Genomic DNA, 12,267 nt, shown 5'->3' with positions numbered 1-12,267 from the left:
TTTTGCTCTTAACTATGAGTCGTCTTTCTTTTTTTCCTGATGTCACTGCAGAGGTGTTTTAAATCCCCTATGAAGGCATATACCTGTAAAGTGAACATGGAATGAGTGCTGGTTGTTGAGATCTCCTGAGTGAATTTAATTTAATCCTCCTTCCTACAGAGTAGTTTAGAGGCAACTAAATATCCTTCATTTAATTCCCTAAACCTATGTGCTTTTCATTTGATTTTGGATGTATTAGGCATTTTCCATGTTGTGGGACAGTCAGCATGCTGCAGCTGTGCAAAGTAGAGAGAAAATTCATTAAAATGATGCAAAAGAGGAAATAAACTATTGAACAAGATTCTGTTGTCAAATGCTTGTATGAAGATGTCTACATCTAGTTACATCATCCTTCTTGGAAGGAGCAGAGTTTTTCACATGAGATTCTGTGAGCTGGGAAACACTCTACAAAGGGTTGCGTGTGGTGTTGGTGAAGAGGAGACTGAATCATAAGACAGAAATGGAGAAGGTGGTTGATCTAGATGTTGGATATTCCATGGGAAAATCAATCCAGCCCAACTATACAGCCTTCAGTGGCACATTTGGGGGGGTTTTGTAGGTAGGTGCTTGGCAATAGGTCTGACCTTTGCGTTGTACACTGGGACACTGCAGCTGCCTTTCAGCCCTTAGGAAAATGCTTTTCACATAGGAACCATTTCCAGAGCAGTATGGTGAGGCATAATGTGAAACACCTTGTGAGAAATTAATGTCTGCAAAGCAAATTCATACCATTGTAATGCAGTTGTTGTTGATGGTTGCTGATGATATGCTGCAGCCAGGACTGTAGTGCCAGCACACTATTAAGTCAGCAGCTCCTGCATGTATGTCTACATTACAAATTGTAGAGTTGTCTTGTTGCAGAACATGTCCCCATGTCTTTGGTCTTTGATCCGTTTTAGGTCTGAGTTCTGTTGCAGGTGAAACAGGACAATTTCTGGAGTAGGCAGAGTCCATTTCTTCCCTTTTAACAATTGGGCTCAGAATAATATCAGTAGAATGACAGTAACCTCATTTATTTCAGACATGTCTATCTGCCTTCATACCGTACTTCATTATCACAGGTCTTACAAGAGCCTACGTGTGTAAAGAATTAGATCGAATATGAAGAACTTAACTATCTCTGCATTAACTTTGCAGATAAAGTAACTGTCACCCACCAAACTTCTTGCTGTTGTGGCATCCTCTGAGTGACAGGATTGACAAAAGTTATTGAGGGAAACTACTATTCAGCTGCTCTGACCCTGCCTCTCAGCATGTATTAAAGTATTCAGTGGTACACCTTGGTGCCACCTACTGAAAGATTCCTGTTACAATCCATATATTCTTGTTACGCCCTGCAAGATCTTGGGTTTGGTAACAAGGTCATGTATTTGATTTCTTCTGTGTTGGCAATAATGTTAAATATACTTCTTGTAGTTAGAAACTGCCTTTCTGTAGGATTTGCCTACACCTGTAGTTGCACTACAGGTACTGTAGGAAAGGTGTTGGGAGAGAAAAAGTTACAAATACACAGCACAGCATCAGAATGGTTAAATATTGGCTTTGTTCATGTGTAAGTTCATGCAGGTTAATTACAAGGATTGTTGAATCAAAATAGTATTTGTTTTGTATGATCTGATTTTACATAGTTTACTGCAGGGCCTTGAATACACAGGCTTCAATTCTGTGGAGCAGCAGAGAGCACTTGGCATGAAGTCTGGGATGAAGGGAATGCTTTAACTTTCAGCTGCCAAGCTTGTTGCTGTTAGAGACTGCAGCAGTCTAGCAGCAACCACAGCATTGCTATTGTTCTTCAAATGCTGTGACAGGAAATAGATTGGCACAAGGATGCTCTAATAATGCCTATTTTTTGTACATTGTCAGCATAGAGATGTTAGCAGCTTTGGCACAGGGGAAGGGAGAGCCACAGTTATTAAGAGTCAGAAAATAGTGGCACAGGTGCCACAGTACATGGTCAGATTTTGAACTATCAGAATGCAGCTAAGAGCTCAGAGCTACAACTTCTTAAAAGGAGCACCTCTGATAGCCAGGCAGTTCGTAATTCTTGTATTTGTACTCTAACCATGTAGCCAGATGTCAGGAGCAGCATCTGAGGCTGTCTGAACTATTGCATGTACATACATAAATGTTTCAGCTGCTGAGAAGCTCTGTTGTTGAGAAGACAGTATGTCCTGTATTTGTGAAATGTGTGGTCAAATAAATGCTGATGTGAAACTGCTGGTGCCAAGTTCTGCTTTGGCATATAGTCATTTATCAGATCATTTTAGCACTACTATAAAGGTATATAAAGAGAAAAAACATGCTAAAATCCTCTTGTCTGGAAAGGATTTAAAACGCTTTTTGGCATGTCTTCTTTTTACCAGCATATAGCTGTCATTCTTTCTGATGGTCACCAAAGGCCCTCTTGTTTTGAAATCCACAATGTCTGATTGAAAACCTATAAATAATTTTGTAGTTATGCAGGTTATAGTTACGGAGGTGTTTTGTGTATTTTTAATGGAAAACAAAGACCAGCTCTCAAGTGCCCCTAGGACTGCTTCATTGAACTTAGAGCCTCCCACACTCCTGTGCTTTGTCAGCCAGTCAGCAGTGAAATGGCTGCCCACAATCAGTTTGCAATAGTGTGAGAGGTGTGACAGTGATTTTTAACAGCGGTATGTCAGTATCTGTGTCAGCATTTTATTTTACTACTATTTTCAGAAGTAGTTAAAGTGTTCTGTATAGAAGATCAGTAATGATGCTTGAGGCATAAAGATGAGTGCTGGGAAACCCTGTGACTTCACAGCACAGAAGGCAATACACCCATCTGATGAATGGCATGAGAGTCCTGACCATATGTCTTAAAACTGCCATGGACAAAATAGCTGCTCTTACTTTTGACGTATCCCATCTGTTGGCCTTAGGACTGTGTTTCTAGTAGTGCGGTTTCAGCTAGAGAGCATCCAAAACCAAGTGTAACCAAACTACCACACCAAAGTCACAAAAATCTCTGATGTGGCTGGGCATCAGGAATCATTTGATTTAGAAATGAATGTGATGGATCCTGCTTGCAGTCCTAGTATTAAAATGCTTTTCTGTCAGGAACATGAGGAAATCCTACAAGAAACCCCAGCTATCAAACAGAATTTCCTGAGAGGGAGGAAATCTCTTGCAGTAAAGATAGAATTTTAAAACTCCATTACTTTAGTGGATGCTTTTTGTATGAAGGTGGTAGTGCTTCATACCAACCTCAGACTATCCCTTAGAATTAGTATAGAGTTTCCACTCACAGTTTGAAAAGTACTACTTAACAAATTTCTGTGTGAAGATGGGGACAGTGTGTGTCATAGCATGTACATTAGTTAAGACAACAGTGACATGCTATGACACATGCTTTGTTTTGTACTTAGATGTTAAGAATGTCATAAAATGGAGTGTCACTAAACATTTTTAATAGGTGTATTTTTAGTATCAATAGAAACAGCCTTAAAAAGGATTATTTAAAAATTTGTTTATAAAAATGATTATTTATTGAAGTATGTGAAAACTAGTTAGTTTCAGACTGTCCTTAGAAAAGAAACTCAAATTTACTTTTTGAGGTTTATATCCCAAAGAGACCAACTCAACTCTCTGACAGTTCTTTGTCCAGGCTTCCCAATATCCCTTGCCTCAGGGTCACATTCCCAGTTCCCTACCAAGCTGTGCCTGTAAGGTCAGGTGGAAGTGTGTTGTAAACTTAAAATGCTGCTCTTTTCTAAGTAGCCTTCTTCCTTTAAACAGTTGATGTATCGCTTCGTAAGGTTAGTTGTAAATCCAGTCAGTACCTGCTGGTAATTTAGTTAATTGGCAGAATATGTGTTTTCCTTGGGAAACGTGATCAGTTAATTGTGTTCTCAGTTATTCTACCCCCTCTGTTGCAATAATTTCATTGAATTCAGCAGGGTAATCCCTCATATTACACCAGTAAGTGTTAAAAAGTGTGTTCAGTTGTCACCTCTGCTGTACATTTATGTTCTTGTGCTTCAGGAGCTCACTTTACAGTGTATTTTAAACTGTAGAGTGACAGTCTCTGCTACTTACTCACATTGAGTTTCTTTAAGGAGCTAAATTCTCTTAGAATATTAATTTCAGTGCTTGCATTTTACAGTGGTGTCTGCAGCTAAAGTTGATTCATCTCCAGCTGTTCTATACTTGCAGTTAACATGGGGAAAATATTTCAAGAATTACCTACTATAAGCAGTAGGGGGCAACATTTCCATTAAATTTGTAGAGGATTGACCTTTTTATTTCCAGTCTGCAAAGATGAATAAATAAATAAATAAATAAATACATATATACACACTTTCTGCAGTTGTTTTCAAACTGTCTGAACCAAATACTGACTTCACCCTGTTAATCTAAAATGCAGGTTAAATTTCATGCATTCTGCTAGGTGAGGAACAATATTTAACCAAAAATGCTGTACCTTTGTTTTGACAACATATGTTTTCTGAACTGCAGAAAAGATGATAAATAGCATATAACCAATAAGTGCAATCAGTTTTCAGTAATTCAGTGCCACGATGTTTGGGTGATTCTTTCAGGTTTCTTTGCCCCTTGACTTTGCAGGATGAATACCTAGGCAAAGTCCTCAAGGGTTCTAGTACAGAAAATTAAATTCCTTGTTTGGTTGTCAGAGGAGCAGCAGTGACTTGCACCATGCTGAGGATCCCCCCCAGTCCCTCAACAGCTTTTACGTTTTTTTTCCTAATGAAATGGAAGCAAATTGCTGGCTTTAATTAAAGCTGACAGTGTTTTTATCTTAGTTTCTTGCTGGTGATGAATGATAGACACTCTGTAAAATCAGAGTGCAGTCCCTGCATGCTGAGTATAAAGCAGAGTCATTAAGATACGTGTCAGAAGGCAGAGCCCTAGCAGAGAGGGGGAAGGACAGAAGAAGCAGAACAGCTAGACAGTAATGCTGGGATATAACAGCAGTAATGGCCTTTTCACTACACTCAGGACAGGCCTCAAATTGACCTCTTAACCCATATATATGTTGATATTTGCTCCTCAATTATGTTAATTCACAGTTTTAGTCCAAAATTGCTGTAACTGCATTTTACTTTGTTTCTTAATGCTGTTATCAATATATTTTTGTTTCTTTGGCAGTGGAAAACAGAGGGACTAAACTGAAAAGACAAAATAATTAACAAGTATGTGCATCTGTGTGAGACACAGGCAGGAATATTTCAAGTTTTTATTGCTTTCTGCTATTCTAATGGCTCTGTCTCCAGGAAATGTTTATTGTGCATTACAAAATGGCAGTGTTGTTCTCCCAGAGGTCTCCCCTCCTCCACAGGTGACTGATCTTTCACTCCAGGAGCAGTCAGTGTATTAACCTTTCCCTCTCTTCTATTGCACAAACTCAAAATAGGGAAATGGAGCCTAGTATAAATCATTGTGGTGGTCTGGAAGAGACAGTTCTGCAGCACGCTCAAATTCTGCCCTTCTTCAACCAGTTTTGCTGCTTTTCACAGCTGAATCATTATTTTTGTCTTTTTTGTTTCCCCCATCCCAATCCTTGTTTCTTCTCTACTTCAGCGGTGATCCCCCTGACTGACTCTGAACACAAGTTACTGCCTTTGCACTTTGCGGTTGATCCTGGGAAAGACTGGGAGTGGGGAAAAGATGACAATGATAACACCAGGCTGGCCAAGTAAGACCTTTCTGTAACTTTAGTGTTAAGCAGTAAAATGTCTTGAGCTGTACCTGATTGAAGTATAACAGAGAGGGCTTTGTTCACGTTCTCTGGTTACATGGGAGGAGACATGGGTGGGTCTCCAGCTGATGGTCTCAATTCAGGCTGCTGTTACATCTCTCCCTGTTAAGAAGTATTGCATTTTCTTTCAGGCTTTTTGACTGTTTGTTCCCTTCTTTTTCATCCTTAGTTTGATTCTGTCTCTTGAGGCAAAGCTTAATCTTCTACACAGCTATATGAATGTAACCTGGATACGCATACCATCTGAGACACGGGTAAGGTAAACTTCCCCCTCACTCTAACAAGATGAGAGATACAAGGCACGACAGGGTGTTGTGTAGGGTAGGCTGTCTGGACTGGCCAGCTGCCTGGAACACCTCAGTGTCCTAGCAGCAGGGACAAGTCACTCATGGCTCATTGTCATTGCAATCAGGCTTATAGATTTTTTTTTTTTTTCCTAGTTGTTTTAATAACGCAGTTGCTTGTATATTTTTTGCAGCTCATACTCTGTTCTGAAATGTATTTTCTAGCTTAATCTTTCCGTTACTTATTTCAGTAGTCTGTGTAGTTTGGAAAAACCTTAAAATAGACCTTTTCTCACCATTGTTTTGTCAGAACTTTGGCTTGCTATCCTAATGACACTGTTAGGTTACCAATCCCAAGTCCTTTCTCTTTCTGAGAACACATTTGCACCCCTGGACAGCTCCCAGTTTAGAGCGGCTGACAAAAGGCCACAGACTGGCGCTGAACTGGAGCCTGGTTCTTTCAGAAAGCTATTTTAGAACCATGCCCAGCTGGCACCTAGTCAGCTGCAAATTTCTCTGCAAATTACATTGAATACATTTAGGGGTTAGTCTGGAGGCAAAAGGTTGCTAGGAGAGGATGGAGGTGATTTAGACAGCCTACACAGATGGGATTTGAAAGGAGGAACAGAACACAAAAGGAGAAAGCATTTAACAATCTGCAAGAGGGGAAAAAATCCATTTTTTGACAGTTTCTACAGTGGTAGATACCACCTCAGAAAAAGTAGAGGCAAAATGGTCCTGTAGTTGTAAGCTGTGAGCCTGAACCTTGTGGGACCTGGGTTACCTCTCTCTGCTTCACACTTGCCATGTGAGCATGGTCAGGTCACTTTAGCACTAATTTCTTCCTTTGCCAAGTGGGGATAACAGCTCTGCTCCAGACTGGGTGGTGGGCAGCTCAGGGATCCCAGAGAGGACATTTAAGTACCCAGGGATAGGAAGCAGGCATGCATTTCTGTACTGGAAGTATATACATCTCCAGAGCTTGTTTTTTGTTTGGTTTTTTTTTTTCTCTGAATCGTTATGGTTAATTAAATGTTTCATATTTATCTCTAACAGATTTTAGCTTCATGATGCCTGAAATCAAGACAAATTTTGCAGGAGTAAATTAACAGAGCCACATTTTAAAGTATCCTAGGATCCTCATTATTGCATTTTCAGGAAAGAAGTTTTATCACCTTAACTGAAATACAAATTGGAGCTCAGACTTCTGAGACCAGTTTTATCTGCATTGTATTTCCGCCAAGAATAAATTCCTCATTGTATTCCTCAGTCTACTTGCTGAAGTTCAATGTTTAATATTTCAGACAAGATGTTTAACTTTGGTGCACTGTACCTTTAATTTTCATGCACCAGAGTCCTGAACAATGAAGAAATCAATTTAAATAAGTTGGGTTTTGAACATAATGAATTTTGAAATATTGCTACGTACAGGATTGTGTGCTGCATCCCCCTCACAGCTTTCAGCAAAACCTCATTTCCCTTCCATCTATTATCAGTTCCTTTCCATGCTCTCTGTCTCCCCCCTGGCTGAGAGGCAGCCTGTATTGTAGATGCTTCCTACTGAATGGCCAGGCTCTGTATGCTGGCCAGCACAAGCAGGGAGGTTGTGCTGCAGCCTCCCCCTCGACAGGAGCGCTAACTTGCATCTCTCCATCATTCAGACACTGATTTTCACAGAACCTCTCAATGACTGACCTCTGTTCTACAAATGTGCTTGAAATGAGACAAAAGCTACTGTAGGAACAAGCAAGATACATAGTCAGCACAGCCATATAAGCTTTATTTGGTGAAGAAACCAGGCTAAAATGTCAGTGCATAAATTAAAAAGTATATTTAAAATCAGTGTCAAAATCTGTATTGGATTTGTTGTGTTTTTTGTTTTTTTTTTTTTTTTACCAAGTCCCTGTATGAAACTGATTTTGCTGTATCTAATTATAATTACTTTTCCATAGCAGGCCCCTTTGGCTCAACCAGAATCCCCTACAGCTTCAGCCGGGGAAGACGTTCAGTCTCTGGCTGACTCAATGGACTCAGACCGAGATTCCATCTGTAGTAATTCCAATGGCAATAATGGCAAAAACAGTAAAGAAAAAGAAAAGGACAAACAGAGGAAAGATAAAGACAAAACCAGGACGGATTCAGTTGCCAATAAAATAGGAAGTCTGAGTAAAACCTTGGGAATTAAGCTGAAAAAGAATATGGGTGGTCTTGGAGGCCTGGTGCATGGCAAAATGAGCAGGGCCAATTCAGGGAATGGAAAAAATGGTGACACAGTAGAGAAAGTCAAAGAGAAGAAGTCTAAGTCTCGAAAAGGGAGCAAAGAGGAATCTGGACAGTCTGCAAGCACTTCTCCATCTGAAAAGACCACTCCATCTCCAACTGACAGAGCTAGCAACTCACCCATTGAAAAGATGAACACTAAATCCTTCTCTGACAAGCAGGCTGACCCGTGGAAGTACAGCACTGATGTGAAGCTCAGCCTAAATATTTTGAGAGCTGCCATGCAGGGTGAACGAAAGTTTATTTTTGCTGGCCTTCTTTTGACCAGTCATAGGCATCAGTTCCATGAGGAGATGATAGGCTATTACCTGACCAGTGCCCAGGAGCGTTTCAATGCAGAACAGGAACAGAAAAGAAAGGATGCTGAGAAAAAGGCTGCACTGAATGGGTCGTCTAGTAGGAAACTGGAGCCAGAAGCATATTCAAAAGAAAAATTAGAAACATCTCCTCAGGATAGGGCATCACCCGTCTTGCCTCAAAGCCATACTACTCAACTGGTTTTAAAATTTAAAGATCGCACTAGTCCCACTCCTGGGTCATTTTCTTCACCTAGTAATGGTGCTAAGAAAAGCGGACCCATTCCGGTATCTGCCCACTATAGCCATACGCCACCTGTTCAAAGGCAAAGTGTCATCCATTTGCATGATGTCAACTCCAAGCCATCGAGCTTCCAAGATGATACCTACAAGCCAGTGGTTGGCACCTTGAAAACCTGTGCCACCTATCCCCAACAAAACAGATCACTGTCTTCTCAGAGCTATAGCCCAGCCCGGATATCCGGTATCCGTACAGTGAACACAGTGGAATCGCTGAGCTATGCCATGCCTACTGAACACAAGTCTCAGACATACACAAATGGATTCAATACTGGCGATATTAGAGACTGCTTAGAATATGCTGATGAGGATGCTCCTCAGACCTGGTTGAACAATGATAAAAATCAAGGCAGAAGCACAGTTTGCCCAATATATTCCATCCAGCAGAACCGCTGTAAGAAGGAGAACTGTTCCTTTTATGGTCGTCCTGAGACTGAAAATTACTGTTCATACTGCTACAAAGAAGAGTTAAAGCGCAGGGAGAGAGAAAGCAAGGGACACAGGCATTGAGGATTCTTCTGTGACTACTTAGTTTTACCATTTTCTTACTTACAAAGTAAACAGTGTTGAATTGCAGTAAAAGGAATCCTTAAAAAAAGAATAAAGGATTGATGAGTAAATAGTGTCTAGCTTTTCGCTTTTCCGGGGCAATGACAAAATGATAGGATTAATTTATCATAAAAAAATATTATTTTCCATTTTGTCAGTGTCTTTTTTACATATACTGGTAAGCTGAAGGGTTGTTTACTCCTTTGTCAGTGCTGTGTATATGTTTGGTCAAAAATTTACTAATGGTGCCTGAATTTACACTGACATCACTCAGGTAGTAGAATGATAGGGGAAAGTCATAATACCGGAGATGTGGTGTTGTAGTAGGGTAGTATCTGCCTTGCAGATGTTTGAAATTCTATAGCTATTATGAGAGTATTTTTTCCCTCAGTAAAACCCAAATTTTTTCATAGCCTTTTTTTTTTCAGGACAGTAGTGATCTTGCATACTTCATATTTTTGACATGGCAGCATATTGCATTACTACTAATGCTTGTACTCACTTCAGTCTGAAACTGAACGATTCTGGGAAAATGAGAGTGAAAGGTCTGAATTCATGAGGGCTGTAGCTCTTCCTAATTTCAGGTTCTTACCAGTTATTTCTACATTTCCATAAAAAAGTAGATTTGAACCACTTTTATTTGTACTGAATTTTTAAACATGTTTTATAAAAGATAAATTATGACTTGCAAGACTTCACATCACAACCCCCCCCCCCCCCCCCCCAATATAGTTTTGGGCACCTGAATTTCAGTAGTATTTTCATTGCTGTTAAAATACAACTAAACTATAAAAACTTTATTGGATTTTAAAAATTTGATGACCAGGTAGGAAATTTAGGATCATTTCAGAGCTGAATGAACTGCTTGTCAAAACAAATGTATTGCATCAATTGATTCCCTTAGCCATTGCATGAATTTTATCATTATCTATTTATTCGTCTCTCAACATTATTGAGTGATAGTTATTGCAAATAATTCTGAGCCTTTCTTGAAGACTGTTGGCTCCACCTGTTTTTGAGTCTTCTAGAGTGAATTATGTACCCACCAGGAAGTTCCAAGATGGCATAAAATACCTCCAGTATGAATGGCAACTCCGAGCACAGATGTGCACAGGTCTGGTATCCAATATTTACAGAAGTATTTGCAATACTTTTGAAAATAAAACTTTGCTTATAGAATCACTTCTATAAAGCAGACACCACAAATGCTGTTAAAGTAGATGTATGACATTAGGAAGTTTTCTTGCTGTTTTTGCACCTCTCCACCATCAACTGGCGTAATGTAGTAAGAATAGATATTTAGTGTTGTTATACTTGTAAGCAATGGCTAATTTACTGTTTACCCACTTTTTTTTTTTTTAAAAAAAAAAAGCTCATTTTCCACAAGTAGGTGAAGTACTGCCTTCAAGACTGTTTATTCTGCCACATGAAGGTGCAGAATATGAGTTCTGCCTTATCATTATGGAATAGCACTTTTGTGGCCTGCACAGGAAAGATTCTTTGCCAAAGAGTCTTTATTTCTGATTGTTTTCTGCTCTACCCCGATTTCTACTCTCGACACAGGTGGCACCATTTCACTTGTGTACAGTTAATTCTAGTTAGCCTTGAAAACAAGCCTAAAGTAGTCTGTGAAACAAGATACACAAATTTATGCTGACGTGTACTAGCTTTCAGGAAAACCACATAAGCTTTTTCTAATCTCCCATTGAAATTTGTGGAACTGAGCACATACTTAAAATTGACCATATCTTTAGGTTTTCTGCTGATGGGGAATTTTAAAGAATAGTTTCAAAATAAGTCCGTTAGCCACTCCTAAGAAGTCATGGTCTTTGCCATATTAGCTGTTCCATGAATCCAGACCTGTATGTCATATTTCTTGCCATATACTGAGCATACACTGAGTGTTACTGATTTTGTATTCCTTCATAAAAGGGAAATATCAGTATGCGTAGTGAGAGGTTTAAACTCCACACGACTTCTGTCCTTAAGGTAAGCACGTTCTAAAACCCACGTCTCTGGTTGCATACAGTAGTAAGCATTGTGTCCATTTTTGGTTAATTGTTGTAATTACATGTAAGTTCTTATTGCCAAAGAAATCTGTGATTGCAGATTATGCCAGCCAGATCATGTTAAAAAAAATCAGATATTATACTTGATGGTATTTGTTGCTGAGACTGAGAAATCTGACAGGATAAGACCTCATGAAAAAAAAAGAAATATTTAAGATCTCTTAGAGCATTAGAGTAGCAGTAACATTTGATACTCGTGAGAAATGCTTCTGTGTAAAGTTGTGCTGAAGAAATATTACATTAGCAGCAAACTACACCAGCCCGTGCATTTAAGTCGGTTGCGGCCTTTCTAAATGAGGAAAAAAGTAACAAACAGCATGTATGTAAAAATAAGCAATTACCATGAGAATCTGCTGTTCCCCATTTTTCAGAAAAGTTGTTTCTATAGTATTTTTAAGATCTATTGCTCACAAAAGATAGAGGTTTACAGCTGGTCACTATTTAAATAGATTACTTTGTTCTAAATTATTGAATAGATTGTACCTGTATGTTAGAATATTTTGAAAGTTAATTGGTCTTCTGAATAATAATAGTCTTGTTTGTATAGAATACCAAGCTTCAGTGTTCATTCTCATCCTCAAGTCACTCAGATATTTCCACAAATACTTACCATGACTGGATTGCTCATTTTAAGATATTTGTTACATGAAATACTGACAGAACATTTTTTAGTTGTATGTGCTTCCTCAGAATCCTTTTCTTGGTGTATC

General features: G+C 39.2%; 1 protein-coding gene across 4 annotated transcripts in view; it reads left to right on the top strand.

Annotated features, from left to right (window-relative positions):
- OTUD7A (OTU deubiquitinase 7A) overlaps positions 1 to 9,635 on the top strand; it is a 143,975-nt gene extending 134,340 nt beyond the window's left edge. For 2 of the 4 annotated variants that reach the window (XM_074917437.1, XM_074917436.1), the window contains 3 exons: positions 5,602 to 5,716; positions 5,949 to 6,033; positions 8,016 to 9,635. In XM_074917437.1, coding sequence (XP_074773538.1) covers positions 5,602 to 5,716; positions 5,949 to 6,033; positions 8,016 to 9,449 — 1,634 coding nt within the window. In that variant the 3' untranslated portion in view covers positions 9,450 to 9,635. Of the gene's footprint in view, positions 1 to 5,601; positions 5,717 to 5,948; positions 6,034 to 7,119; positions 7,358 to 8,015 lie in introns of those variants that run through there. The other 2 variants (XM_074917438.1, XM_074917439.1) reach the window with 2 other exon arrangements.
- Positions 9,636 to 12,267: the final 2,632 nt, after the last annotated feature.

The sequence above is a fragment of the Athene noctua genome, chromosome 13 (assembly GCF_965140245.1).
Source record: "Athene noctua chromosome 13, bAthNoc1.hap1.1, whole genome shotgun sequence".
Taxonomy (NCBI): Eukaryota; Metazoa; Chordata; class Aves; order Strigiformes; family Strigidae; genus Athene; species Athene noctua.
This window is presented reverse-complemented; position numbering and strand designations above follow the sequence as displayed.